Source organism: Diospyros lotus, chromosome 8 (assembly GCF_014633365.1).
Source record: "Diospyros lotus cultivar Yz01 chromosome 8, ASM1463336v1, whole genome shotgun sequence".
Classification (NCBI taxonomy): Eukaryota; Viridiplantae; Streptophyta; class Magnoliopsida; order Ericales; family Ebenaceae; genus Diospyros; species Diospyros lotus.
In genome coordinates, this window is record NC_068345.1 from 10,008,932 (window position 1) to 10,035,890 (window position 26,959).

Below are 26,959 nucleotides of genomic sequence, written 5' to 3' on the forward strand. Positions count from 1 at the left end.
ATATTTTTAATTTATTAAATAATCAAATTTATTGAATAAAATATAATTAAAAAATTATTTTCAAAATTTTCAAAGAGAACATGTTTTTTAATTTTCTGTTTTGAGGAATAATTTTTTAAAATGACAAAGAGAACGCGTTTTCAATTTTTTAAAAATAGACTACCAAAACAAAAAATTGAAAATGAATTCAAAAATCAAAACTAAAAATTGAAAACCAAAGAGAACGCAGTCTAAAGTTCATAGGGTGATTTGACTAAATTTTAAGTTCAGAATGAGATTTGAAAACAACCCCAAAAATTTGATATTTATATTTAGGTAGCGTTTGTTAAAATGAGTAAGATAAAATTGTATTAAGATAAGGTTGGAATATTTTTCAGATCAATATATGGGATGGTTAAGATAAATATGAGAAGTATTCTAAGATTTTTTTATTAAACTGATTGTTAAATTTTTTGGAATGCATTGAATGACATATGTGTTATTTTTTCCTAATTGTAAGGTCCAAGATATGTTTATCTAGTGGAGGAGAATGAGAGAGATAAGTATATATAAAAAATGATATATAAGAAGTTATGTAACTTCTTTTCTATGGATCGTTAGATAAATTTAACAAATATATTAAAAATAATAAAAAAATAGAATATTTTTCATATTTTATTTTTTTCAATTTATATTTTAGTTAACAAACAGAAAAAATATTTTCTAAGTACGTCCGACATTTTTTTTGTCAAGCTGAAGTATGAAATTATTTAAATGCCCTCTATTATGTGTGTTGTATGTATATTTGAATGTACATAAAATGCATGACATTTAATTAATTTCACACCTTGTCTTAACAAAGAACATGTTAAGATGTCTTAAAAAATTGCATTTCCTTTATATTTTATATATAGATGTAGTGAGGGGATATTTTACTAAGGGTAAATTTACTATATTACCTTCGGAGATTACTAATCTGGTTCCACCACGTGCTTGTCTCAGGAAGCGCCACGTGTCCTCCAGATCTTCATCTCATATTTGATTTCAAACGAGATTGACTCGGTCAACCGAGATTCTCTCCAACGACTTTTTCAAAGGTTATCCTATCTCTTCAGAGTACGTCATCTTTAAATAGAGGTCAACTTCTACAAGTATGGATGATCTGACTACTATGTGACTTTCTATTTTGGATATTTTTTTTCTATTGACTTGAGCGTCGGAGTTCTCCCGGTGGATTAAAAGCCCTGCCTTTGCAGATGCTTGCTTCGAGACAGATCTCGGTGATCGGTCCAGTATCATCAAGATGCAAAACTAATATTTATATGCATTTATAGGTGGATTTTATTTTCATTTAGTGTAAAAGTAAAACATTGAAAAGGAAGACCATATATTATATAATTATCAGTACTGTATCGAACAAGGTATTGAATTTGCCACTAGTAGGAGGGATGAATATTACTAGCCATGATATCAAGTTATAGTTTGGAATTTATAATAAATTAATATTAAAAATATAAAATTAAAAAAGTATAAATATAAGCTTAATAAAATTTTAAATAAAAGTAACAAAATAATCATAAGACTAGAGAAAATCAATCTAGAATTGCTCAACCATGCCCACAAAAAAGTCTTTGAAATAGAAACAATAAATTTGGCTTTTGTTGCACAAAAATAATGAAATGGTGTCGTTTTGACTTTTATATCAAAACGTTAAGAAACATCAAAAAAATATATTTGAACCATTTACGTAATTGTAAAAATAGTTTCAAGTCGTTTCACAATATTAAAAAAAATATCAAAAATGTATTTTCGATTTGAAAACTCATTTTTGTTCCACGATTACGTTAAAGATGGAAGCAATTTTGCCTCTACTATATCGACAACTATGTTAAAGATAAAAAATAATTTGTGTTTATTTTTACTTGAATGGATGATAGAATTATATTTATATCTGATTGAATAATTATTTTTTATATTTTTAATTAAAAATTATATTTACAAAAAAACTTATATTTTTTTATTTATAAGTTTTCTTATTTTTTAAAAAATAATATTTTTTATTTTTATTTTATATTATATCTATTTTTTATTTCTATTTTCGTGTAACTTAAAATTTGCCTACATTGTCTGAGAAAATTCATAAAAAAAAAAAAAAAAATCAAAGTTTCAGTAGGAATATCTTAGCAATATAGAAACTTTTTCTTTAAGGAAGAGCAATGGATGTAGAAGGACGCAAAAGACAAATTATGATAGAACCCCAAAGGATTAATAAAATAACGTAAACCAATCAAACTCATCCACCATTCCTCGTACTCCCAATGAATGAAACCTAAGTTAATGGGAACTTTTTCCAAGATTAGACGTAGGGTATAGTATTTAATTAGAAACTTTTTTTACAAATTTGCCACCTCAAATTTGCAAAAATTATACATTGGATACACAAGTTGGAAAACCTTTTCAAAATTGTCCCCGCTTAAATATATAAAATGGGTCAATTTGTAAAAAAAAAAAATCATCATGGATAACTCAAAAACTCAGGCTGCGTTTTCTTTATTGTTTTCAAGTCATTTTTAATTTTTAATTTTTTAAAATAATAAAAACGCATTCTCTTTACTGTTTTTAAAAATATATTTTTGAAAACAAAAAAAAAATTGTAAAGAAAACTCAAAACAACAAAAAATTATTTTGAATGTTTTCATCCAAAACAAACTCAAAACTCAAAATATATTTTTTTATTTATTCATATTTTATTATTATAATAAAAAAATATTACAAAATTCATTAACTTTAAAATGTAGATATTTTTTTAATAATTTATAAACATTAAATATTTTTAATTTATTGAATAATCAAATTTATTGAATAAAATATCATTAAAAAATTATTTTCAAAATTTCAAAGAGAACGCGTTTTCTAATTTTTTGTTTTGAGAAATAATTTTTTAAAATGACAAAGAGAACGCGTTTTCAATTTTCTAAAAATAGATTACCAAAACAGAAAACTGAAAATGAATTCAAAACTCAAAATTAAAAATTGAAAAGTAAGGAGAACACAACCTAATTGACGGTATTTGAGTTATGTTTATATTGGAACAATAATTTATTATTTATTTATATTAATTCTACCCATTGCTATAACAATTGTAAAGAAATATTTTTAACAATAAAAATAGTTAAAAATTAATTATTCAAGCAAACGAGTGATGCTTGGTAGCATGCATTGAATTGATGTATCTTGTGGCATTGGAAATAAAAACATATCAATGATAATTTTTTTATCTTACTCCTATTGAATTTGAGTTCTAGATTTGTCACTCACGTAGAAAATGATGACTCATGGGTCAAGCCCAGCAAGCCAACGCTTTAGCAGATGGGCTTTGTAGTGTGTATTAAATTTAAAAAAGAATTAATTTTAATGGAGCTAGCCCTGTACTTGTTTGCCTGCTTAGGGTGTTTTAGGCTTTTAGCATCTGCTTTAGTCCTTCAATTATAATAATTGTTATGAAAGAATTATTGCCTTAACAATAAAGTTACCAAAAATGGTAATAATAAAAGTGTTTATGCAGTTAATGTTATTTAAAATATAATGCCTGCATTTTTAAACATTGATTAGAGGTAAATTTTGTTTAAAAATAATTTTTTAATCAAACACTATGGGCCATGCTCTATGGGCCCCTCTATGTGTTGGAAATTGAGAAAGCCCGACACGGACAAAGCCCAATTATTTTTGCCCGGCCCAGTTTCTTTTTTCCTTTTTTGAATTATTATGTATTCTTATTTTCCTTTTTAGGCTTCTAAAATACTTTAATTATTTTTACATGTGAATTTTATTTTTTATTATCTTTTTAAGTTCAATGGAAAAATGGAATACACCATCATGTGCATATAATGCTAGTTTTGCATTACTAACTATATGTATACATTAAAATAATATATTTTATATATTAATTAACAACATATTTTATGCAATATATTGTATGAAAAAATTATTTTGTATAAATTATTTTCTATCTACTTATACCCGATTAATATTTTTGTATGTGTTGTGTGATTGTTTTTTAGAATAAGATTGTATTTAGTTGGACGGAATGACTTTAAGGCAACGTTTATTAATCAAGATATAGAGCAGAAAATGTAAAATATGAAAAGTATCTCGAACAAAAATTATTTTTATTATATTTGTTAAATTTTTTGAAAATAAGTCACGTGACTTCTTATCTTAAATTTTCAAAATAAATTTATCATTTATCTCTCTTCAGATAACTTATCTTGAACTTTACAGATAAGTTATCTTGATATAATTTTATTTTACTCATTTTAACAAACACTACTTAAATAAAAAGGGTAAGGGAATCGAAATAAGAATGAGATGATTACTTCATTTCGTTGTTTCGTTTGGTGCAAGTAAATATGAAATGATTATTTCACCATTGTTATGTTTTAATATGTCTTCATTTTAATGGAATAGAATAGTAAAAATAATCAACTAACCAAAATATCCCTTTCCATCATAAAAATTAAAAAACTTCATATACATGGTATTTGATTCTAAAAAATCATATAATTAGTGAATATATGTTTAAAATTTATTCCCCTTTTTAAGGTAAGAAATAAAAAAATGGATGAAAATAAATTTTTATTTAATGTTCAAATAAAACTAATGTAAATGGCCGTGATAGTGAACTGTAGACTTATACATGTGATGCTATGTAATTTGAAGGAAAATGCGAAAGTAAAAATATAATAATGCCTTCCATCAATGGTAATGGAAAGTCTTTCTATCATTTTGAGAGAACGGATCCTTTTATTCTTTCATAGTGTTGTGGGGGTAGTCCCATGACAAGTTATCCTATAGAAGTCCTTGAGAAACGTGCCCATAGTTCATAGGGCCCATTAGGACCATGCATGGTGCAGTATGGCTGCTAGGAGTGTGCATGGTATAATTTGGTCGGCTTGAACCATTTTTTGCACGTCAAATTATTGGTGTGATTTTTTAACTAAAACAGATTGCGGTTTGATTTGGTGTGATTTTATCGCGATTTGAAAATTTGGTATAAGTGAACCTTAAAACTATTAAAAATGTTACTTAAAAATGGTAAATAAAGACACAAATATTGATAAATAAAAACAATCAAAGATAAATAAATAGGAGCAAAAAATAAAAACAACACAATGTAATTCAACATATAACATTTTAGAGGTTGGGGTGCTAATTAAGCTTGCGCAGGTAAGGGACGAGGTCGTTGGGGATGACTTTTATAATAATAATTTTTTTTAATATTTTCTTTGGCAATTTGGTTGAAAATCGAACTGCCAACTGTACAAATCGTGAACCGTGCAGTTTATACAACATCCAAATTGTTTTCGACCGCAAAAAAAAAAAAATCGACCAGTTTAGTTTGGTCTGTCTAGTTTTCGCGATGCACCGATTTTTTTGTAGGGCTGTAATCGAACCGAGCCGAATTGAGTTTTGAAAAACTCAGGCTTTGCTCATTTATAAACGAGTCTGTTCATCTATAATCGAACCGAGTATCTTCTGGCTCGCATTAAGTTCACGAGCCTTATCGAGCTTCAATTTTATTTAATAAAGTAAATAATAAATTAAGCTAATGATAAATTTATTCAAGAATTTCAATATTTAGTATATAATTATATAAATTCATAAAGAATTATAATTTTTCTATACATATTTTTCAATAAAATTACTTAAAATATATGATTTTGTAAATATTCTAAATAAATATATAAAAAATTCAAAGTATATATTAAATTATTCATGAATTTTTATACGAGCTAACTCACAAACCTATAATCGAGTAACTCACGAGCCCTATCGAGTTCAGTTTTGCCTAGCTTAGGCTTCGCTCATTTATTAAATGAGCTTTTATCGAGTCAACTCTCGAGTAGCTCACGAGTGACTTGGCTCATTTACAACGTTATTTTTTTGAACACCCCTAATGGCTATGTGTGGTGCATGCGGGTGAGGTAGAGGTATGGGTTCAATGCACCACACGCGGCCCATGCAGCACCATTCCGTGCCTCACGTGACTTCGTGTAATATGTCGCTCCGTACCACGAGTATTTCCTTTACAGATATCCACAGATAACCTTCTTAGGCAACCATGCATATATTTGGTCAAGCCTTTGCATGTCAAGGCCTGGGCTCACCTAGAGTCTCCCAGTGCCAAGTTACCTAGTGGTCTCGAAAGCTTGTTAGACCTACTTAAAGGATATTCATTGGAAAGCTTTCACCCTGAAGATACCTCTAGACCCTCTGAGCTCATTGGGAGCTTATTCTTCCAAAGGCTCACATTGGACACATTATATATACATATTCATTTTATTTTTTAGATATTAATATTTGATTTAGGAATCAGAAGGCTTGCGTGTGAAAGATCCCTATGTGCCCACTGACTGCCTTCTATTTTGCAAACTATACAGCTCCCATGATGCTTTTACCTTTCAGCTCCCTTGGCCAGTGAGTCGAGCCCCTCACTGCCTGTCTCCTTCGATGGTGCCTAGCCTCAACTTTCTCGATTGAACGTTACTTTAATTGATTCCAAGACAAACAAATGTTAATTGTTATAGTTATGCAACAATATAGCAATCAAAATAATGTTTTTTTTGAAGAATAATATTATTCTTAGTTCATTTTTAATTCGCTATGCACTGTGATTAAATGAGTTAAAAATGGAAAAAAAAAATATTTTTTTGCAGCAAAAATTTGTATAAAAAATATAATAACTATAAATATATAACAACTTCCTAATCTCCAAAAATTGATAAAAGATTAGGAATGGAGATGGAAGGAAGAGGGTTTGTGCAAATAAGGAGGGGTCTTTTGATGGATGGAGTAGTGTTATTGGAAGGGGAAGGGGTTTAGGCTTGCAGTTTTAGACTGTGATGGGGTTGAAAAGGTGGCACCAACTGGCGCTGGTGCTGGCGCTGATTGGGTGGGTGCCGTGGAACCCTCTCTGGCTATTTTGTGAGAGACAGCCAAGGAGGTTCCATCAATGAGACCAACAGTGCCGTATAGAGTATGGTTTTGTGCATTTTAAACAATTTATATATTAGTAATATTTATTTATAAACAAAATTCATTTTCAGTAGAGGTGTGCGGACGTGGCTGGAAGTTGATATTGATAATAATTGGATTCAATTTAAAAATTCAGTCCAAAAATTGAAACAAAGTAAATGTTAGAGTTTTCTTGAATTTATTCATCCTGAATTATTAAATTATTTTATTTATAATAATAATAATAATAATAATACACCCAGGCGCACGCCGTAGAGCAGGACCGTATATCGGCGTAGAGCAGGACCGTATATCGCCGTAGAACAGCGCCGTGAATGTGTAAATACATACATGTGAATTATATAGAGCAGCTAACAGTCGCCATTGCGAGAACTGACGGGTGATCATTAGCTTGGTGCTGTTCTCACCATAATTACCCATTTCTCTCTCCTCCCTCTCTCCTCTCTCTCTCTCTCTCTCTCTCTCTCTCTATTCTTTCTCCGTGTATGTATATTTATATGTATATGAATTGGCGTACAATCGAAGTTGGCATCTAGGGTTTTGCCGGCTTGTGTTGGAGTTGAACCCTAAGGGGTGGGATCTGTTTCTAGCTGCAAAATCATCGGGTTCAGATGAAAATTCGACTGTTCCGTGAGCAAAACGCAGAGCTGTTGCGGACATGTATAGTGATAATCTCATAGGCTTTAGTCTCGCTTTCGCTTCCAGCATCTTCATCGGATCCAGTTTCATCATCAAGAAGAAGGGTCTCCAGCGCGCCGGCGCCTCCGGCCCCCGTGCCAGTAAGTCAACGAAATTTCTTACGATTTATTCGTTACTTTATGTTCATCGTCTAATTTTCGAGCTCATGTCATACAGTTCCTCAATTTTGCACAGCCTAAACAATGTACACTTTAAATGAGATTGGTTTACATTCTTGATCTTCATTTGGCTTGTTTTAGTGGAGGTAGCATGTTTTTTGAAGGAGAAGCAGGATATTGGGTTGAATTCATGCCCAAATTTTGAGGCTGATAGACTTATTGTTGTCCGACCAGGATGTCAATGTTGCAGGATCTTATAAGAGATGGTGAAATTTTTACTACTGGACTAGGAAATTTTCAGATAGAATTAAAAATGGATTATACGTCATAAGGTTGGATTGGCTTCTATTGAAGAAAAGATACACAAGACACAATTAAGATGGTCTGGTCATGTGAAAAGAAGACTGATGGATGCTCCTATGAGGAGAGTGGATGTAATGGAAGAAGTTTTTAGCAAAAGAGGTAGAATATGACCAAGAAAATGTTGGTGGGAAACTCTTAGACATGATATATATTATAATAGTTTTACAGAAGACGTGAACAGAGATAGAGATAATTGGTGAGGTAGATTCTGTGTAGTCGACTCCACCTAATAGGATTAAAGTTTGACATGCTGTTGGACTAATAATTTTTCAGAAAATGAAGATTAATATCAACATTTTAAGCATCTTGGCTTGATCTTAGGTGTTAGAATTGGAGGTATGCTTAATTAGATTTAAAACAATTTTGCACTAATACACATGATTCATTAATTTGTTGGAAATCAATGAGACAATGTTCTCAGAGAATAGCCGGTGGCTTAGGCTGCGTTTCCATCTTTAGTGAGTTCCATAAAGGCTAAAGCTACATCTATACATAAAAAAGTTAGCAAGACTATAGTGAATAACTAAAGGAGTAACACTGACTGGTGTTCTTAGTAGCTGGGCATGTGAGAAGCCAGTAGGACTTGTGTGAGGATGATGAAAACATTGCAAAAGACAAGTAGCAGTCTTGGCATATATGGGGCAAATTGTCTATATGCAAAGTAAATTAAATTTTATGAGTTTTAATTTCTCTGAACTTGTTAAGAAGTTCAGGAGTCCACTGAACATATTGGGGTAAGGGCTTGATATGTTGTTCTTGTTGTTAAGATGTTTGGGAAAGAGGAAGGGCAGGCTGGCTTGTTGATTGGATGTGCAGATTTTATTAGTCTCTCTCATGGAGTGGGGAGTCTGTAAATATTGTGGTGGTGAAGTAGAGTTCTCTCTACATTGCCTTGCTTCAAGATGGGGAATGGCATGAGTCTGAATAGTGTCAGGTGCGAGTCTGTCTGTGGGGTTCTTCCGTAAATTGGGAAGAACGGCCAGAGGCGGGAAGGGTTTTAGAATGAGCAATAGGGGAAAATGAGAGAATGGAGTTAGAGAGAAAGAATTGAGAAATGAGAGTGAAAGGAACTAGTGGAATAATCCTCACATAATTCCCCAATCCTCAACCTTCTAGTATTTATAGAGGGGTTACACGTTGGCGTGGCAGTTAGAGACTGCCCAAGCATGTGCCTGGCGCCTTAAGGAATTTGAATTATTCCTTTACTACTTTATTACATCAATGCCACTACTCAACTCTAATTACAATCACACCCTCGGTCTATGACAAATAAGTGCTTGGTATATCTGGAGGTTGTTGTGAGAGGCTTCCCCACATTTGTTGAAGCAAGCTTAATGTTCAATGCCACGGTTATTGTTTGTGCTCCCCAACTCATGTGGTTTAGGCTCATTTAATGAAGGGATTAGGGAGTTGGTGTTGGTGGAGATGCTCTATTTGATGCAGTCAAGGAGAAAGTTAGGACACTTTTTGTCTATTGAAGTCCAAGTATTTGAATGTTCTTTGTTTATGTTGTCTACAGGAGTCTAACTAAAAAAGAGAGCTCCTCTTTATGAGGAAATGAATACATCTTACAGAGGCTTTCTTTGCTTGGACAATCATTTGTGATGCTGTTTTAACTATAGCTAATTTGAGTAAGAGAGGTGAAATTTTGGTGATTAATGCTGCATTCATATGGAAGCACAAAAAAGTGTAAATTTTCTACTTTTGCAATGCTTGATGGCTAAGGAGCTATCTAGCATGATCTCTGGGATAGGTACAGAGTTGATGATGTTAAAAAACTTTGGATAAATTGCACCTAGGCCCCTTGTGGTTTGGATCATTTGTAAGAAGACCCCATGTGGTTTAAAAATGTCTCTAGAGGTCCTTATGACTTACTTTTTTCACTCGAACCTCATATAGAGACATTTTCAAAACCCTGTGGTTTAAAAATGTCTCTAGAGCTCCCCATGATGTAATTTTTTTGCTTGGACACCCCATCCAAAGACATTTTCAAACTGAAGAAGAGGGTTTCTAAGCAAAAAAAGTAAACCACAGGGACCTCCAAAGATATTAAAACCATAAGGGGTCTCTATGCGAATGGCTCAAACCGCAGCGGGCCTGGATGCAATTTACCCCAAAAAAATTTGTTTATTTCAGTGGCAGATCCCCTTGAGACATGACAGGAGAGCTTGTGAGGCCATCTTTTATGTTTGATGTGGTGCTTGCGAAGGGAGGGGAACTTTGTTCTTTTGTATGAATGGGTGGGTGGAATGGTGCCTCTATTTTTATTCCTGGCTTTGGCATATTCAACAGCCTCCTGCCCCATTTTATTCTTTGACGGTTTTGGAGGATTGCTTGTCCTTGTATGGGATTTTTTCTTTTAATTAGAAAATATAGGGTTTTGTTTAAAGTTTCTGTGTTACTTATCTATTCAAGGTTGTGCCCCCCCCCCCCCCCCCCCCCAAAAAAAAAAAAAAAAAAAAAAATGTGGTTTTTATACACCTCTATATATGTCCATTACTTCTCTAGTGGAAAATATTAGATCAAGTTGATTTTTAGTATCTTGCATATGCAAGTGTACTTTTCCTTCAAGATAATGTTGGAAGGTTCCACTGCAAACAAAGTATCTGTTTTATTTGGTATTTTTGTAATGATGAATTGGTTCCTAAATGAAGGTTCAGGAGGATATGGTTATCTGCTGCAGCCTCTTTGGTGGATCGGAATGGTCACTAGTAAGTCTTGCATTCCTCAAATGTTCGAAATTGCGATTCGTTGTTGGCTCTGGAAGATTGATAATTATGAATTGCATCTTATTCTTCTCTTTAATTTTTGTAGTGATTGTTGGAGAGTTGGCCAATTTTATTGCATACATCTATGCTCCAGCCGTGCTTGTAACACCACTTGGAGCATTAAGTATAATCGTTAGGTAAGCTTCAAATATTACTGTGTTTGATACTCTTGTATTTTCTGTTTCAATGAGCATTTAAAGCACTATATGTTTTGGGCTAATGATTATTTTGTTGTTAGTGCCGTTCTTGCACACTTCTTATTGAAGGAGAAACTCCGAAAAATGGGCATACTGGGTTGTGTTCTGTGTGTTGTTGGATCTACTATGATTGTGCTTCATGCACCTAGTGAACATAGTTTAAGTTCAGTGGATGAAATCTGGGTCTTAGCAACACAACCAGGTGAACTGATATACTTTTAGTTGTTATTCCTTTGGTTCTGTTTATTTACTTCTCTTGATAGTTTTGATTTGCTTTCTCCAGCTTTTCTGTTGTATACAGCCTCAGCAATAGCTGTGGTGTTGGTGCTAGTGTTGTACTGCGAACCACGTTATGGGCAGACAAACATAATGGTTTATATTGGCATATGTTCAATAATTGGATCTTTGACGGTTAGTATCACTGTCTTCAAATCCCCCCGCTTGTTTTATGAAATCCCAATAAATATTTGCTGTAGGTAATGGGTTGATACCAAGGAGGGCAATTATAAATAAATAGCTATCGATGCCTAGTGTGCCACTTCACTCATATTTTGTCATCTGAACTGAAGCATCATATTTGTTTTTTAATTTTTTTTCTCAATGAATAAATATATTTAAGGAAAGTGATAGATGAGAGTGCCACTCTTTACGCATGCAGAATAGAAAGAAGAAAGCTGATGTACCAAATAACTGATATGATTAAAGACCTCTTGCATATCTACAAGGAAGCTCAGATTGTTGCAAGAAAACAAAACTGAGCATGGGAGTTCTCTTCTAAGTCCAAAGAAATGGACAGCAGCACTGTTGCTTTCACTGCACAGTGCATTCTAACCATCAAAAGATATCATTTTTTTTTTTACAAGAACTACATTAAATATAAAGTATCTGCATGCAATGCCTCATAATCTATTCCTCTCATTCTTCCTTTGTCCTAATATTTATCATGGACTTGGGACACAGGATACTTTTTCAATAGGAAATGACATCAAGATATATTCTTAGATACACTGACAAAGTGAACCTAAGGGAAGAAAGTGGGAAAGAGACAGTCAAAGCATTTTTATGTGTTCTTAAATGTAGTATATGACAACAGAGAAAATTATGTAAATATCCATTTTTACCATTTGATAGCATAAAATACGATGATGCTAAGACATAAAAAATTGCAACTGATTTCTTTCTTTCTTTTTTTTTTTTTTTGCATGTGTTCAAATTTTAAAATTTATTGTTCCATTGGCATTATCATCAAAAAAGATGGAGAGCTCAACGAGGATGTTATCCATAGAATTAAGATAGGATGATTAAAATGAAAAAATGTGTCTGATGTTCTGTGTGATATCAAGATTCTGTTAAAGTTAAAAGGACAACTCTAAGACCAACTTTTTTGTATCACATGGAGTACCCATTGGTGCTTATGTGCTACTCCAATGATTATGTACTACTTTCATGTTACATTTCATGTTAGAATACTCATTCCATCAACTATATGATGTGGTCTCCATTTCTTTTGACAAGTATTAATTTAATGTAGTTTTGTTTCAAGACAAACTGATTGGCAGGACAAAATCTTGTAGTATCATTTTATTTTGTTAGTTATCATTAAAATGTGGGATCATTCTTTTTAAATCAGAGACTTTTCATTTAATCCTTCTTTGTGTATAACACTGTCTGTTTGCTATTTTGGCACAGTAGACAAAAAACACAAGCTCGGAGTGGAGTTATTTTATTCCCATTTTAGCATATGTCACAATCGTGATGTAGAGCTTTTGTGATGCTCTTTCACAGGTTATGAGTATAAAAGCAATAGGAATTGCCATAAAGCTTACATTGGAGGGTTCAAGCCAAGTAGCACACTTTCAAACATGGGTTTTTGCTATGGTAGCAGTTACGTGTATAATCACTCAGTTGAATTATTTAAATAAGGTCAGTTTACTTAGCTGTTGTTTTTGTTGCTATTTATTCTCCTTTTGTTTGTCTTTCTAGAGCCAGTGGTAATATAATATAAGGCCGTACTCCAATGCACACAATACCTCATTTCACTACTTGGAGACTAACTTGGATTTCTGCTTCATGTCCACTGGCCTCTTTCGGATGATTCTTGAAAAATTTAAAGTTGATTTCTCCAGCAATCTACTTGATTGAGCAACAACGTAATTGTAGATAAAGAAACTGATAGGCCCCCGGTCCATTGGACCTACCAAAGGCGGCACAAGGGGCAGGGGCTAGAAGGTAAAATGGGTGGAGGATAGTAGGGGAAATAGCTGGTTTGTTGTAACAAACCAGCATGTGCTGCCAGAGGCAGTTATGCTAAGTAGGATGGGGTATAAATAAGAGAAAGAGAGTGAGAGAGGGGTGTGGAATTTTGTAGGAGATTGTTGGAGAGTTGGGGCCTCTCAAATGCCCTATTGTTCTTATTTTCCTTGCTGCAAATTATTGGAAAACCATTGATATTGATTGCTGTTGAACTTGCTATCTGGTATCCTATCAATTTGGTATCAGAGTAGTTGCCGATCACCATGGTAAACTCGAGCGAGAGAGTGGGGGACCTGGAGGAGAAGGTTGATACGATGAGGGGAGAGATTCAAGACATAGACCGGAATGTCGCGGAGATGCTCGAACAGTTCGCCATCATGTGTACAAGATGGGATGAATAGGAACGGGAGAGGAAAGCGAAGACCCATGGGGGCGAATGGCCAACAGAGTTTACCCCAGATTCTGAAGTGACCCCTGGAGCCGACATGAACCGAAGAATGGAAGGGGGCACGAGTGCCGGATGGAGGCAAGACGGGAGAGGTCGGCGGCTGGAGATGCCAACCTTCGAGGGAGACAATCCGGATGACTGGATTTTTCGGGCTGAGAGGTACTTCACGATCAACCAACTGTCCGATGATGAGAAGATCGAGTCCGCTGCGTTGTGCTTCGAGGCAGGGGCCCTCGCGTGGTTCCAATGGGAGTCTAGGCGTAGGGGAATTCGCAGCTGGGAGGGGCTCAAGCAAGGTATCCTCAACCGATTCCGCCCAACCCAAGAGGGGTCACTAGAGGAGAGGTTCCTGGCTCTCCGACAAGAAGGGACTGTCAAGGATTACCGGTTGATGTTCGAGACTTTGGCTGTGCCAGTGTCGGAAGTCTCTGAGGCATTCCTGGAAGGCCATTTCATTAATGGCCTTAAGCCGGAAATACGGGCTGAGATTAGGGTACTGCAACCAAGGGGGTTGGATCGGATCATGTCGACGGCTCAATGTATCAAGGATAAGAATGCAGCCATGCTCAGCTGCAGTAGGACGTTTGGGCCAGCAAGGGGTAGTTTCTCTACCCATTCTATAACCAATGTTTTTCGACCCCCTCTCATACAATCAAGAAGCCCGACTCCTCATTCGAGAGTTGTTAGCCAGGCGAGCAACAAGCTGCCAGTGGCTGGGAGTGGCAGCAATGTTCCTTTTAAACGACTCAGCGAGGCTGAGTGGAAATCTAAAAGAGAGAAGGGTCTATGTTTCCGATGTGATGAGAAATACTCTATTGGCCACCGGTGTAAGAATCGGGAGCTACAAGTTATGATGATTTATAATGAAGAGATAGAAGAGGAAGTAGTCGAGGCTGAAACAGGGGAAGGGAGGGAAGAAGAAGTGGGGCAAGGCAGCGAGGTCATTGAACTCTCAATGAATTCAGTTGTGGGATTGACAACACCACAAACCATGAAGTTGCAAGGGGACATTGAAGGGCAGCCAATGGTAGTACTCATTGATGGAGGAGCGACACATAATTTTATAGCAGCTGAGTTGGTGCAGCGGTTGGGGCTGCCAAGAACAGAAACGATCGGGTATGGGGTGATTATGGGGACGGGAATGGCAGTGCAAGGGGTTGACATTTGCAAGGGGGTGAAATTGCACCTACAAAACCTACAAATTGTGGAGGATTTTTTGCCTTTAGAGCTGGGTAGCTCGGATGTTATCTTAGGAATGGAGTGGTTAGCCGCAGTTGGGAAAATGGTTGTGGATTGGAAAACTTTAACAATGAAGTTTCGAGTGGGGGGTATGGCAGTAACACTGCAGGGCGATCCAAGCTTAAGTAAAACCATGGTGTCTTTGAAGGCCATGCTGAAAGCTTTTAAGGGAAGTGGGGAGGGGATGTTGCTGGAGTTGGGAGCCATTACTGCAAAATTTGAAGAAAAGCAGAGGGTAATCCCAAGGTTGTTGCAAGGAGTGCTGGAAGAGTTTGAAGGGGTATTTTCTAATTCGGAAGGGCTGCCTCCATGCAGAAAAAGAGACCATGCTATTAACTTGATTCCAGGAACAGCGCCCGTGCATGTGAGACCTTACCGTTATCCTTAACGGAAAAAAAAATGAGATTGAAAAACTGGTGGGCGAGATGTTGGGAGCTGGGATTGTGCAGCCAAGTTGCAGTCTATTCTCTAGCCCGGTGTTGTTGGTTAAGAAGAAAGATGGAGGGTGGCGGTTTTGTGTCGACTACAGGGCTTTGAACAAGGTCACCATTCCCGACAAATTCCCTATACCTGTGATTGAGGAGTTGTTGGACGAGCTGCATGGGGCTGTGGTTTTCTCCAAGCTGGATCTAAAATCTGGTTACCATCAGATTAGCGTCAAGGAGGGAGATGTTCCAAAAACGGCTTTCCGGACACATGAGGGCCACTACGAGTTCCTAGTTATGCCGTTCGGATTGACAAATGCGCCCGCAACCTTTCAATCACTAATGAATGATATCTTCAGGGAGTATTTAAGGCGCTTTGTATTAGTTTTTTTTGATGATATATTGGTGTATAGTAAGAGTTTAGAGCAACACACAAAGCACTTACGTTGTGTTTTAAAAGTGTTGGCAGAAAATCAGCTACTTGCTAACAGGAAAAAGTGCTTGTTCGGGTAGCCGGAGGTTGAATACTTAGGCCACATCATTTCTCAACATGGTGTATCAGCTGATCACGCTAAGGTGCAAGCGATGGAAGAGTGACCTACTCCTACAACAATGAAGGAATTGAGAGGATTCTTGGGGTTCACGGGGTATTATCGGCGCTTTGTGAAAGACTATGGCAAGATGGCAAGGCCCTTAACTGAACGGTTGAGGAAGAATAATTTCTATTGGGATGTGGTAGCTGAGCAAGCTTTCCAACAGCTTAAGGCGAAGATGGTTTCCTTGCCCGTGCTCGCTTTGCCGGATTTTGATAAACCTTTTGTGGTAGAGGCGGATGCTTCGGGGGAGGGCATGGGGGCCGTTTTAATGCAGAATCATCGACCCATTGCCTATTTCAGTCAAGCTTTCAATCAATTAGTGAGAACAAAATCAGTTTATAAGCGGGAATTGTTGGCCATAGTCTTTGCGGTGCATAAATGGAGACATTATCTTTTGGGAAGGAAATTTGAGGTTTGGACTGACCAAAAGAGCCTCAAATACTTGATGGAACAGTGGTTGGTAAGCCTCGAATATCAGAGATGGATGGTGAAATTACTGAGATTTCAATTTGAGATTCATTATAGACCGGGTTTGGAGAACAAGGCCGCTGATGAGTTATCACGCATCAACCATATAGCAACCTTCATGGCTTTGACAGTCCCACAAGTAATCCAACTGGATCAATTGGCCCGTGAAGTAGGAGCAGATGTCAGGGTGCAGCAAATTATCAAGGATCTACACACTGATCCTGCTTCCCAACCCAACTTTCAGTGGATGGGCAGCCAACTGCTACACAAAGGGAGGTTGTACATACCGAAAGGGTCATCTCTCATTCCATTGATTTTACATGAGGGACATGATGGCAGTCTCGGGGGGCATTCAGGGTTCTTGAAGACTTACAAGCGAGTGGCGGCTAGTGTTTATTGGCAAGGGATGAAGAAGGACATTCACAACTATGTGAGTAATTGTGCTACTTGCCAACAGAACAAATTTTCAGCTTTAACACCTGGGGGATTGCTGCAGCCTCTCCCCATCCCTAACCAAGTTTGGGAAGATATAGCTATGGACTTTATTGAGGGGTTACCTAGGTCGGGCAAAATGGATTCAATATTGGTTGTAGTAGATCGACTAAGTAAATATGGGCACTTTATCGGGCTGAAACATCCATTTACTGTAGGGGAAGTGGCTGGAAATTTTGTTAAGGAGATAGTAAGGTTACATGGCCTCCCAAGGTCCATTGTATCGGATAGGGACAAAATTTTCATGAGCCGATTTTGGGAGGAATTGTTCCGCCTCCAAGGTACTAAACTACATCAAAGCACCGCCTATCACCCACAAACTGATGGGCAAACCGAGGTACTGAATCGGACCTTGGAAACATATTTGCGTTGTTTTGCTTCCTCTCAACCGAAATCTTGGTCCATGTGGCTGCCTTGGGCTGAACTATGGTACAACACATCCTACCACACAGCTGTAAGGACGACCCCTTTTCAGGTGGTGTATGGCAAAGAACCTCCAGCCTTGGTGAGGTTTGAAAGAGGTACCACGCCGGTGTCCATGGTGGAGCGGCAATTAGTTGAACGGGATAAGATTTTGGATGACTTGAAGACTCAATTGCTGAGGGCTCAATCAATAATGAAGAGAGATGCTGACATGAAGAGAAGAGAGGTAAACTTCAAAGTGGGGGACTTGGTTTATTTGAAATTACGGCCATATCGTAGAAAATCGCTGGCTGGTCTCTCCAACGAGAAATTGGCGCCTCGATTTTATGGTCCATTTGAAGTGGAAAAGGAGGTAGGACCGGTTGCTTACAAATTAACACTGCCCTCCCATTGCAACATCCACCCCGTTTTCCACGTGTCCCAATTACGCGAGGCAAGAGGGGCGTTGAGGGCTAGTGTGCAAGTTCCCAGTCAGCCGAGTGCAGATTTGGAGCTGTTGGTGGAACCTGAGGCAGTTCTGGGGGTTCGATTGGGAACATGAAGTAATCTACAAGGCATGGAGGTTTTAATTCAATGGAAGGGGCTGCCCCCTTTAGACGCAACATGGGAACCAGTTCACCTCCTTCAGCAACAATTTCCAGATTTCCACCTTGAGGACAAGGTGAAAGTGAGCAGAGGGGGGGGGGGGGGTAATGATAGGCCGACCTACCAAAGGCGGCACAAGGGGTAGGGGCTAGAAGGTAAAATGGGTGGAGGATAGTAGGGGAAATAGCTGGTTTGTTGTAACAAACCAGCATGTGCTGCCAGAGGCAGTTATGCTGAGTAGGATGGGGTATAAATAAGAGAAAGAGAGTGAGAGAGGGGTGTGGAATTTTGTAGGAGATTGTTGGGGCCTCTCGAATGCCCTATTGTTCTTATTTTCCTTGCTGCAAATTATTGGAAAACCATTGATATTGATTGCTGTTGAACTTGCTATCTGGTATCCTATCAGAAACATTAGAAAAGGAAATTGCATGATTTCACTTTATTTATGTTTATTGTATTGTGATAATGCAGTAGGAGATGATTAAATAATTTAAATCCTTTATGTATGTGCTTTAGAAATTTCTGTTTGTCTAGTTCTAGTTGTGATCACAGGGGACTTGATTCTAAGGCTATAAAAGCAAACTCAGATGATACTGAGATATTTGGTCAATCATGAATATTAGGCATCCTCCAACACTCTCTCCTCTTGTTGTTGTCGTGATGAATGTTATAGCATTGTTGAGTATTTACAACACTTTTCAACATGCCATCACCTTCTACTATTTTCATTCAGTCCCTGTTAGAAACATTTTTAGTGCCCTAGATCAGAGTTGATATCTCTGTTTTTCACTTAGTTGAGTCTATGGTAAGGAATGAGAAATTACGAGTAGTTAATCACATTGAAAACCTCATATACCATGTTTTTGATGTGTCACATGCAGAGCCCCACCCTAATGTTGGGGCAAACCCTATTCCAAGGGTAATATAGCATATCTGTGACCACCCCAGCTGTTACATCTACCTGAGACACGAGGTTTGTCGGACCTTCCTCAAAACCCATCCATGTCGATACTTAGTGGGTTGTAAGTTATCCATCCAGTTGGGAATTAGGGACTCCATTTAATATATCTCATGCTTTTTCATTCAAAGTGCATACTAAATCCTAACTCAGCCTCCTCTACCCCACTTTTCCCTAAACCCTAAACCTAATCGGTTGACTTTTCCTTAAACAAATGACGAAGCTTGCATTATGCCGTTGACAGTCAATCAACAGTCAATCAACAGTCAACTGTTTTTAATTAGTCGATCTCTCAGTTGGCAGCCCAACACACAATTGATGGTCTTGCTTCTTAGGCGAACCCCTGGCTTTATAGTTCAGACAGTCAAAAAACAGTTGACTGTCCATCTCTGCAATTGGTCTTCCAGATTCTTTGTCCACCCACAGACAACTTAACATTTAATTGTTTCTCCCTTCAGTCAACCTTCCCAGCTTGATGGTGTTTTGATGATCAGCTTCCTAGTAGACTGTCTCGTCAACTATAGCTTACTTTCTTCTCTTAGTTGATCCTTTAGTAGACTTAATGTGGTTCCAACTTACCCCTTGCTTCATACAAGCTCACCACATTAAATATGCATTCGGTCTAGGCCCTTAAGCCATAGTAACCATATCAACCACACATTATGCTACTTAATGTACAACTTCGACCAATTTAGACAAGAGTTTTTGAATATACATGTCATCATTCCATTACTTTGTTCCTTATAACATGCACACCATGATTGGTACCAAAATGCCTAGCTTATGCACTTTTGAGCTACAACATGCTTTTGAGTAAATTAACTACTACCCATGACAAAAATCTGCTATCTTCAAACACAATTGCACCTTCCACCCCATGCACATCATCCGTGCTCCCTAGATCCATCTTAGCCTGGGATGATAACATGTAGTGACATGAGTCCAATTCTCACGAGGGGCACATATGCCATGCACACACCTAATCAATGCACAATGTCATGGCCTGTGACTCCCCAGTGCTGAGGGTCAGCATTATGCCATTAGTGTCCTCCAGGTTCTTGTGGGTTCATTGATCAAACAGCTATGAATGTAGGTGTGCTTCGATCCAAATGCCTTGTTTAAAGAGTCATATCCTTGTCGCCTAGGGAAAATGGCTGAACTTGCATGGGCAAGCAGGGCACCAGGCATGTGCTAGGCCCATGGCAACAAGCACGCATAACAATGATGGCTGCCTCTAGTTTTCCACATTCTCTCTGTAGGGTGTGTCCTAGGTTAATGCTCATAGCCAGGGTGGAGCTATGAAGAGGTGGGGCAGGGGGAGGGGGATGGCATCCCCTGAAATTTCAAGCAGAAAGAGTCTTTTTAGTACTTCTTCACCAGATTTGTTTGTCATTTTCAGATTCTCCACTCCACTGAATGATTTTAAGAGAGAGGGAGGGTAACTTCACTGGTTTTTGAGGGATTATGTGGAGTGGGAAATTTTCCATAGCAAGGATGTGATGCAGTCAATTTGATTCAAGAAGTTTGTGTGGTCAAAATGGACACTAGATATTTCTGTATTCTTTTTAGAATTTATATGATTTAACTTCTCTGGTCTTTTAGGGAGTATGTGGAGTGAGAAATTTTCCTTAGCAAGGATGTGATGCACATAATCTGATGCAAAAGTTTGTGTGGTCAAAATTGACCCTAGATATTTCTGTCCTCTTTTTAGAACTTATATGATTATTTTCTTAGTTTAGTTAATTTATTTTTGGGAGAAAAATTTAGTTTTATTTTATTTTTAAAATTTTTGCTACAAAGATTCAGTAACTGTTAGTTTCTCTAAAGATTTTATAAAGTTCATTTTTGCAAGATTGGTAAAAGAATAAAGTGACTAAGTGAGATTATATTTTTATTTAATCTCATAACTTGTTTAATGCAAATATGTTGTTATAATTAAAGTTCTTAATTTTTAAGTAATATTTATTTCTTAGGCACCAAACCGATGTGTCATATTAATTGACAATTCCATATTTTATTTGATATATAATTACTAAACATACTAACTTTTTAAAGTGATGAAAATAGTACCCAATATTGCCCGGTACAGGTATTATACTGTACTAGTAAAAAAATTTGGTACTTTATCTGGCCCTGCGCTTACCCCACACTTGACAACATCATTCTTTTGGCCTAAGGGCTCTGGAGGCTTACCCTTGACCTTCAACGTATTTCCCAAACCAAGGGGGGTCATACTTCCAATGCATGCTTAACTCACATTATTATGCAGCATGCTCATATGCTTTCACACAAAATGCAAATGCACATGCTTTAATGCATAATAAGCTGGCATAAAACATTTCATGCAAAGCCAATCATGTAATAACCATAACCATGCACTTTTTGCACAACAGCCACACAAGAAATTCATAAAATGCACCTTACCTTAGCCAATATAGCGAAGACCCAGCTCTCTTCCTCAGGCTTCCAACAATAGCTCCTTCCTTTCCTTCCTTTCTCCTCTCTTACTCTCTTATTTCCTAATCTATTCTTCCTCATGTTGGGAATTCTCTCTCTACCCTTGGAGAGTCCCCTCCCTTCTCTTCTTCGTTGTGGTGGAGAATGAAATAGGCAAAGCCTTATTTATACGCTTGAAGCTGCTGAAGCAGTTGGATGTGTGGCAGTCCAAATGGTTGCCACCTAGCTGTTGCAATGGCATACTGTTGGGGTGACACCTGGCCTCATACTTTGCAAAAATAAGGTGTGTCATTATCCATCTAGAAGGCTCTCTGAATGCCTCTCCTATATTCTCATATTCTCTATAATACTAAAGTTTAAGTTCATCGCCATCATCAACAATTGCACCTTATCCTAACCAAGTTGGGGTAGGTGGCATGACATTCATAATATAAATCACATTGACAAGACAAATTTATGCAAAAAACGTAGCAAAATTTTGTGCTGGATGTTGTTCCTGGTACAACCCTGTCGTGAGAAAATGATGAGATAAAGTTCCAACACCATCTTTTTATGGAAAAATTTCATGAGATGGTGGTGAATGAAGAAAATTGATATGGTTGTGTTCTGTCACATAGTTAATATTGTGAAATCAACTTGTACAACATGGAGTTTAAGTTAGTCCCATTTAATTACTTTTAATCACCCTCATTAGTCCGTTAATCTAACTTTTACCAATTTTATCCAAGTTTAATAATCATCCAAATGTACTTAATTATTCTTCCATTTATGCCCTCAAAATTAGCCTCAAAGTCAGTTACTTACCTGAGTTTTTCACTTGCTTTCAGTAGTTGATCTTGATCATGTATTTAACTGTCACATCAACTTTAGGCTGTAGCTGACCCTGTAGTTGACTATAGCATCGACTGTGTCGTTAAACCCAGCAGCTGATCCCTTGCAGCATTGTCTCATTGATATAGGCTGGACATGCCTTTCCTTCCCACAACCGACCCTTTAGTCAATTCTTAAGTCGACTCCCAACCCATCTTTCATCTTTATTTTTCATTTAATCCTCAAACTAAATAAAGGGTGTTACATCACATGTATTCACTAGACACCATATTTTTGTGCTTCATATGACACATGCATACTGGATGTTGCATCACTGGAGATTCCATGCATTACTTGAATACAACTAGTGTTTGTTACAGATATAAAATATTGATGTGTGTATTTGTTTATATGTTGATAAGGATTCTGAGCTGTCATCAAATGATAAATACAGAGAAAGGTAGATTCTCAACTAGAAGAACAAGTAGACAAAAAGTTTAACTTAGATCTTTCATTTCAAAGATTTCAAAATTAAGTACTGAAATGTATATTTAACTCGTGTTGAAGATTATCTGAAGTGTAACCTCATTGAAAGAGCATTCCAAAGAGGATTGAAACCTATGTAGGATTTCATGGAGATGTTTGTCAGTTCTGATGCATTGCATCGAAATGCTAACACATTATATGGCAATTTTCTTGTTTTTCTTGCTCAACTTGATTCTGAAATAAGTCTTTTGATCAATAAGTTTGGTTTTCTTCCAGGCTTTGGATACTTTTAACACAGCAGTTGTATCTCCAATCTATTATGCCATGTTCACATCCCTAACCATTTTTGCCAGTGCCATAATGTTCAAGGTACTTTAGAAAGATTTTGCATCAAATGCTTTTTAGCTTCATCTACTGTGAAATGTAATGTGCTATTTATGCTATCTGTAGGATTGGTCTGGTCAGAGTGCCAGCAATATTATATCTGTGCTTTGTGGCTTCATTACCGTGCTTTCGGGTACTATGGTTTTGCACAGTACGAGAGAACCAGATCCACCTTCTGTTACAGGTAAACATGGGAGGCAAAAGCATATCAAATGGGTATATGCATGGTTGACTAGAGGGTTGATGTGCGATTCATTTGTTAGTTCAGAGTTTAAAGTGGATTGCTTCTGCTTCTGAAGTCTTTTACACATAAACACGAGTCAATGATAAGTAAAGAATTATAAAATCAATGCTGAAAAAATAAGGAAAAAAAGCATAGGTGTGATGAACAAAACATATTAATATAATGTATGTCTTATTCTATGTTTGGAAGAGAGGTGAGATAGAGAACAGACTGGTACATAATGAATGGAACAGGATGTAAGAGTAAAGGACATAATGTAGAGTTTGTTACCCTTCCGTTGTTTGGGAAGAACGAAGCATAAATGAACATAATATAAAACTTTGTTTGGATAGAGAATGGTAAGGGGATGGAACAGTAAAAAAAAAAAGAAACTGAAGTTGCAATTATACCCTTTGACTTTCAAAATCAATCAAGTACAAAATTTTATATGTAATTACACTATATTATAGCTTATTACTAACGAAGAAAATTAAAAAAGATATTATTATTGCCAAAAAAATTAGTACTTTCCTTAGCTAAAGATGGTTGACAATTTAGGTAAGTTTTGCATTTTTTTTTTTTTTTTTGAAGTAAGATTAGATAAATGCTGTACAAAAATAACAAGGGTAAAATAGTAATAATAGTAATCATATCTATAAATGTGTTTCCTTCCCCTTCCTTACACCCCAAATCAAGGTGTAAGCAAAATAGGGGTATGGAAGAGGCGGGAGGATATAATTTTATCCTCCCCTTCCATTATGAAACCTCCATGCAAACAAGATAAAAGTATCTGTTCCCCTCTGTAGCCCCCCCCCCCCCCCCCCTACCAAAATCCAAACATAGGCTTAATATCAAATACCATAACATGAAAGTATAATCACAAATCAGATTCTTCTGCCTTATAATGAATTAGTTCTGACAACAACCCAGTTCTACTTGTTGCAAATGTATTGCACTTGGTGGCCAAGTTAAATGATAGAAGAAGAATAAGTGAAGCTTGATCCTCATGTGAAATACAAATCTAGAAACTAGCAGAGATGTAGAAGAACTGGAACATGCAACTTGTATATTTTCTACTTCCAGGAATTGTAGAATTGCACATGTTTTTGTATGTTCATGTAAGAAAGACCAACACAGATATGGATATTGATACTGATATAAAAATGGACATGAGATATGACAGTCTAAAAGAATAAGAACACATATGGCAAGGATGCGATCAAGAAAAATAATATTTTAATATTTTTATGAGTAATGTTTATGAATGAAATAGCCAAAAATGATGAAATATTAAAAAGTAACCACAATACGATATGATGCTATCATTCAATAAATAATAGTAGTAATATAGAAAACATTAAAAAATATCATTAATTCCAACACTTATACCATTAAACTCATAACAATGATGGTATAAACATCATTCAGCAAAAAGGGAAATAAGAGAAACTATTATTGAGGAGAACATAATGATGCAGAACCACGAACAATGACACAGAACTAAATCAATAAACTTGAAATCAATTCAATAATCAAGGCTGCTTTCAATTACAACCTAAACACCCTAAACACTATATGTAGGCAACTAATAGCTATAATCCTACCCTAATTAGGATTCACAATCACAATCTAATTAGGATTCTTCTAACTAATGGAAAAAAAGAAAGAAGAAACATACCAAAATAGGAAATAAACAAAAGAAATAAAATAATCAATACTAATTTGTAAAATCTACTTTTCTGTCCTACATCACTATAATTAGGTTTTTAGGTCTTTATTTTTTTTTATCCAGTTCACATTGTGAGACAAAGCCATGGATTGAAATGGTTGGCAAGCTAGAATTCATGTAGCCAACCCCACATAGTGGGATTGATGCATGATTTGTTGTTATTATCCAATGCACATTGTATTTGTAGATTCTACCTTGAAAAATGTTTGCTCATATTTGCTCATATTGAATGTTCAAGAAGTGTCCAAGTGTAAAAGTAACAATAAAAAATTAGCACACTATTTATCATGTCTAATATAGTAATATGTATCTCCGTAAGTCCAATAAGTTTAGTTGTCCAATAAGTATTGGACATGGGTATGACACCCTAAATAAAAGTGTCGAGCTTCATGGGTCCACCTTATGAATCTCTTTTATATGGCCATGCTAAAATTAGTTCTACTGAAGGGGTTCGACTAAAGTTAATCTTTGTTTTTCGGATAACTATTGTCTCTCCACCTATCAAGTTTCTTTTTTTCCCCTCATATTTCTCCATGATTCTGTCCTAGACAACTCTAGGCTTGAATTCCCCTAAAGGTCAATCCAAGTACATGATTGTCAATGAGCCTACCTTGCAATCTATGATAGCGAATTTCCTACTACTAGCTTCTAAGAGAAGGATGCTATCATCTGCAAAGGTGGAAAACCTAACTTAATGATTCCCTAGGTCCAATTGAGAAACCCCTCAACCAACTACCCTTTTAAGAATGACATTTAGAGCTTCATAACCAAGATGAATAGGAAAGGGCAGAGGGTCCTGTTGCTAGGTATCCATAAGAGATTCAATGAAACTTCTTGAACTTGATTCACCACCACCAACAACAATAATCATAAGCCTTAATCTCACTATATGAGGCATGGCTTCATGAATTCTAAACTTCTGGCCATCTCAATCAATGGTCATATCCTCTATAAGGACATTGTACACTATTTTATGTTTAAAGGTTTTCCACTAGGTTTTATTTGGTTTTCCTCTTATCTCTCTTGCTACTGACTTCATTTCATCTAGCTGCCTCACAAGAACAATCACCAAACTTCTTACATATCAAAACTATCTCGATTGCATATCCCATGTCTTGTTTATATATAATCTTGGAAACAGATTCACCAAAACAGAAAATTTTATCACGGATATACGGAAGCGTATCCAATTACTCCATCTTGGGCCAAACACAGAACAAAGGGACCAACATCATGATCATTTGGCTTTTCCATATCCAAATTGTATATTACTCCCAAGTTATTGCTAGTCAAACTTGAGTCCTCACATTTATTTAGCTCCAGGGCAGCATCAAGAGTTTGGCAATATCCTGTGAAAGCATTATGAATGTTGATACGACATTACTTGTAAATTTCTCTAATGTAGCGGCCAAACTTTAGCTAGAATTTTACATACACTGGCCACTAAACTAATTGGTCAGAAATCCTTCACTTCTGATTCCCCCCTCCCTTAGGACAACATTGATGAACAAGGTGTTAAAAAACTTTTTTTGAATTTTGAGACTTCAAAGAAGTCTTTGAAGGTATCTGTTATGGGACAGCAAGTAAATCTGTCAGATTCAGTCAAAGTGGATCCATTTAGTGGCAGAGTCTACAAGCGGTTTACTCATGGAAAGAAGGCTGCTTACGGCAGGGCTAAGTGTCCTAATATTATGTTTTAAGATATTCTGCCATGTTCTGTTTCCTTTTGTTAGTTAATGTCAGTTGTTAGTATTTGAATTTGTCCAGGCAGTTCCTAGTTCTAAGATGGCAGTTATTTCTTCTAAGATAGCAGTTATTCCTCTACTTTCCTGTAAGACTTATAT

General features: G+C 36.4%; 1 protein-coding gene across 1 annotated transcript in view; it reads left to right on the plus strand.

Annotated features, from left to right (window-relative positions):
- Positions 1-7,456: 7,456 nt before the first annotated feature.
- The window catches only part of LOC127808142 (probable magnesium transporter NIPA6), a 42,274-nt gene continuing 22,771 nt past the window's right edge, over positions 7,457-26,959 (plus strand). The window contains exons 1-8 of the mRNA XM_052346540.1: positions 7,457-7,793; positions 10,829-10,885; positions 10,989-11,079; positions 11,181-11,341; positions 11,423-11,550; positions 12,925-13,062; positions 23,056-23,148; positions 23,230-23,347. Coding sequence (XP_052202500.1) covers positions 7,673-7,793; positions 10,829-10,885; positions 10,989-11,079; positions 11,181-11,341; positions 11,423-11,550; positions 12,925-13,062; positions 23,056-23,148; positions 23,230-23,347 — 907 coding nt within the window. The 5' untranslated portion in view covers positions 7,457-7,672. The remainder of the gene's footprint in view (positions 7,794-10,828; positions 10,886-10,988; positions 11,080-11,180; positions 11,342-11,422; positions 11,551-12,924; positions 13,063-23,055; positions 23,149-23,229; positions 23,348-26,959) is intronic.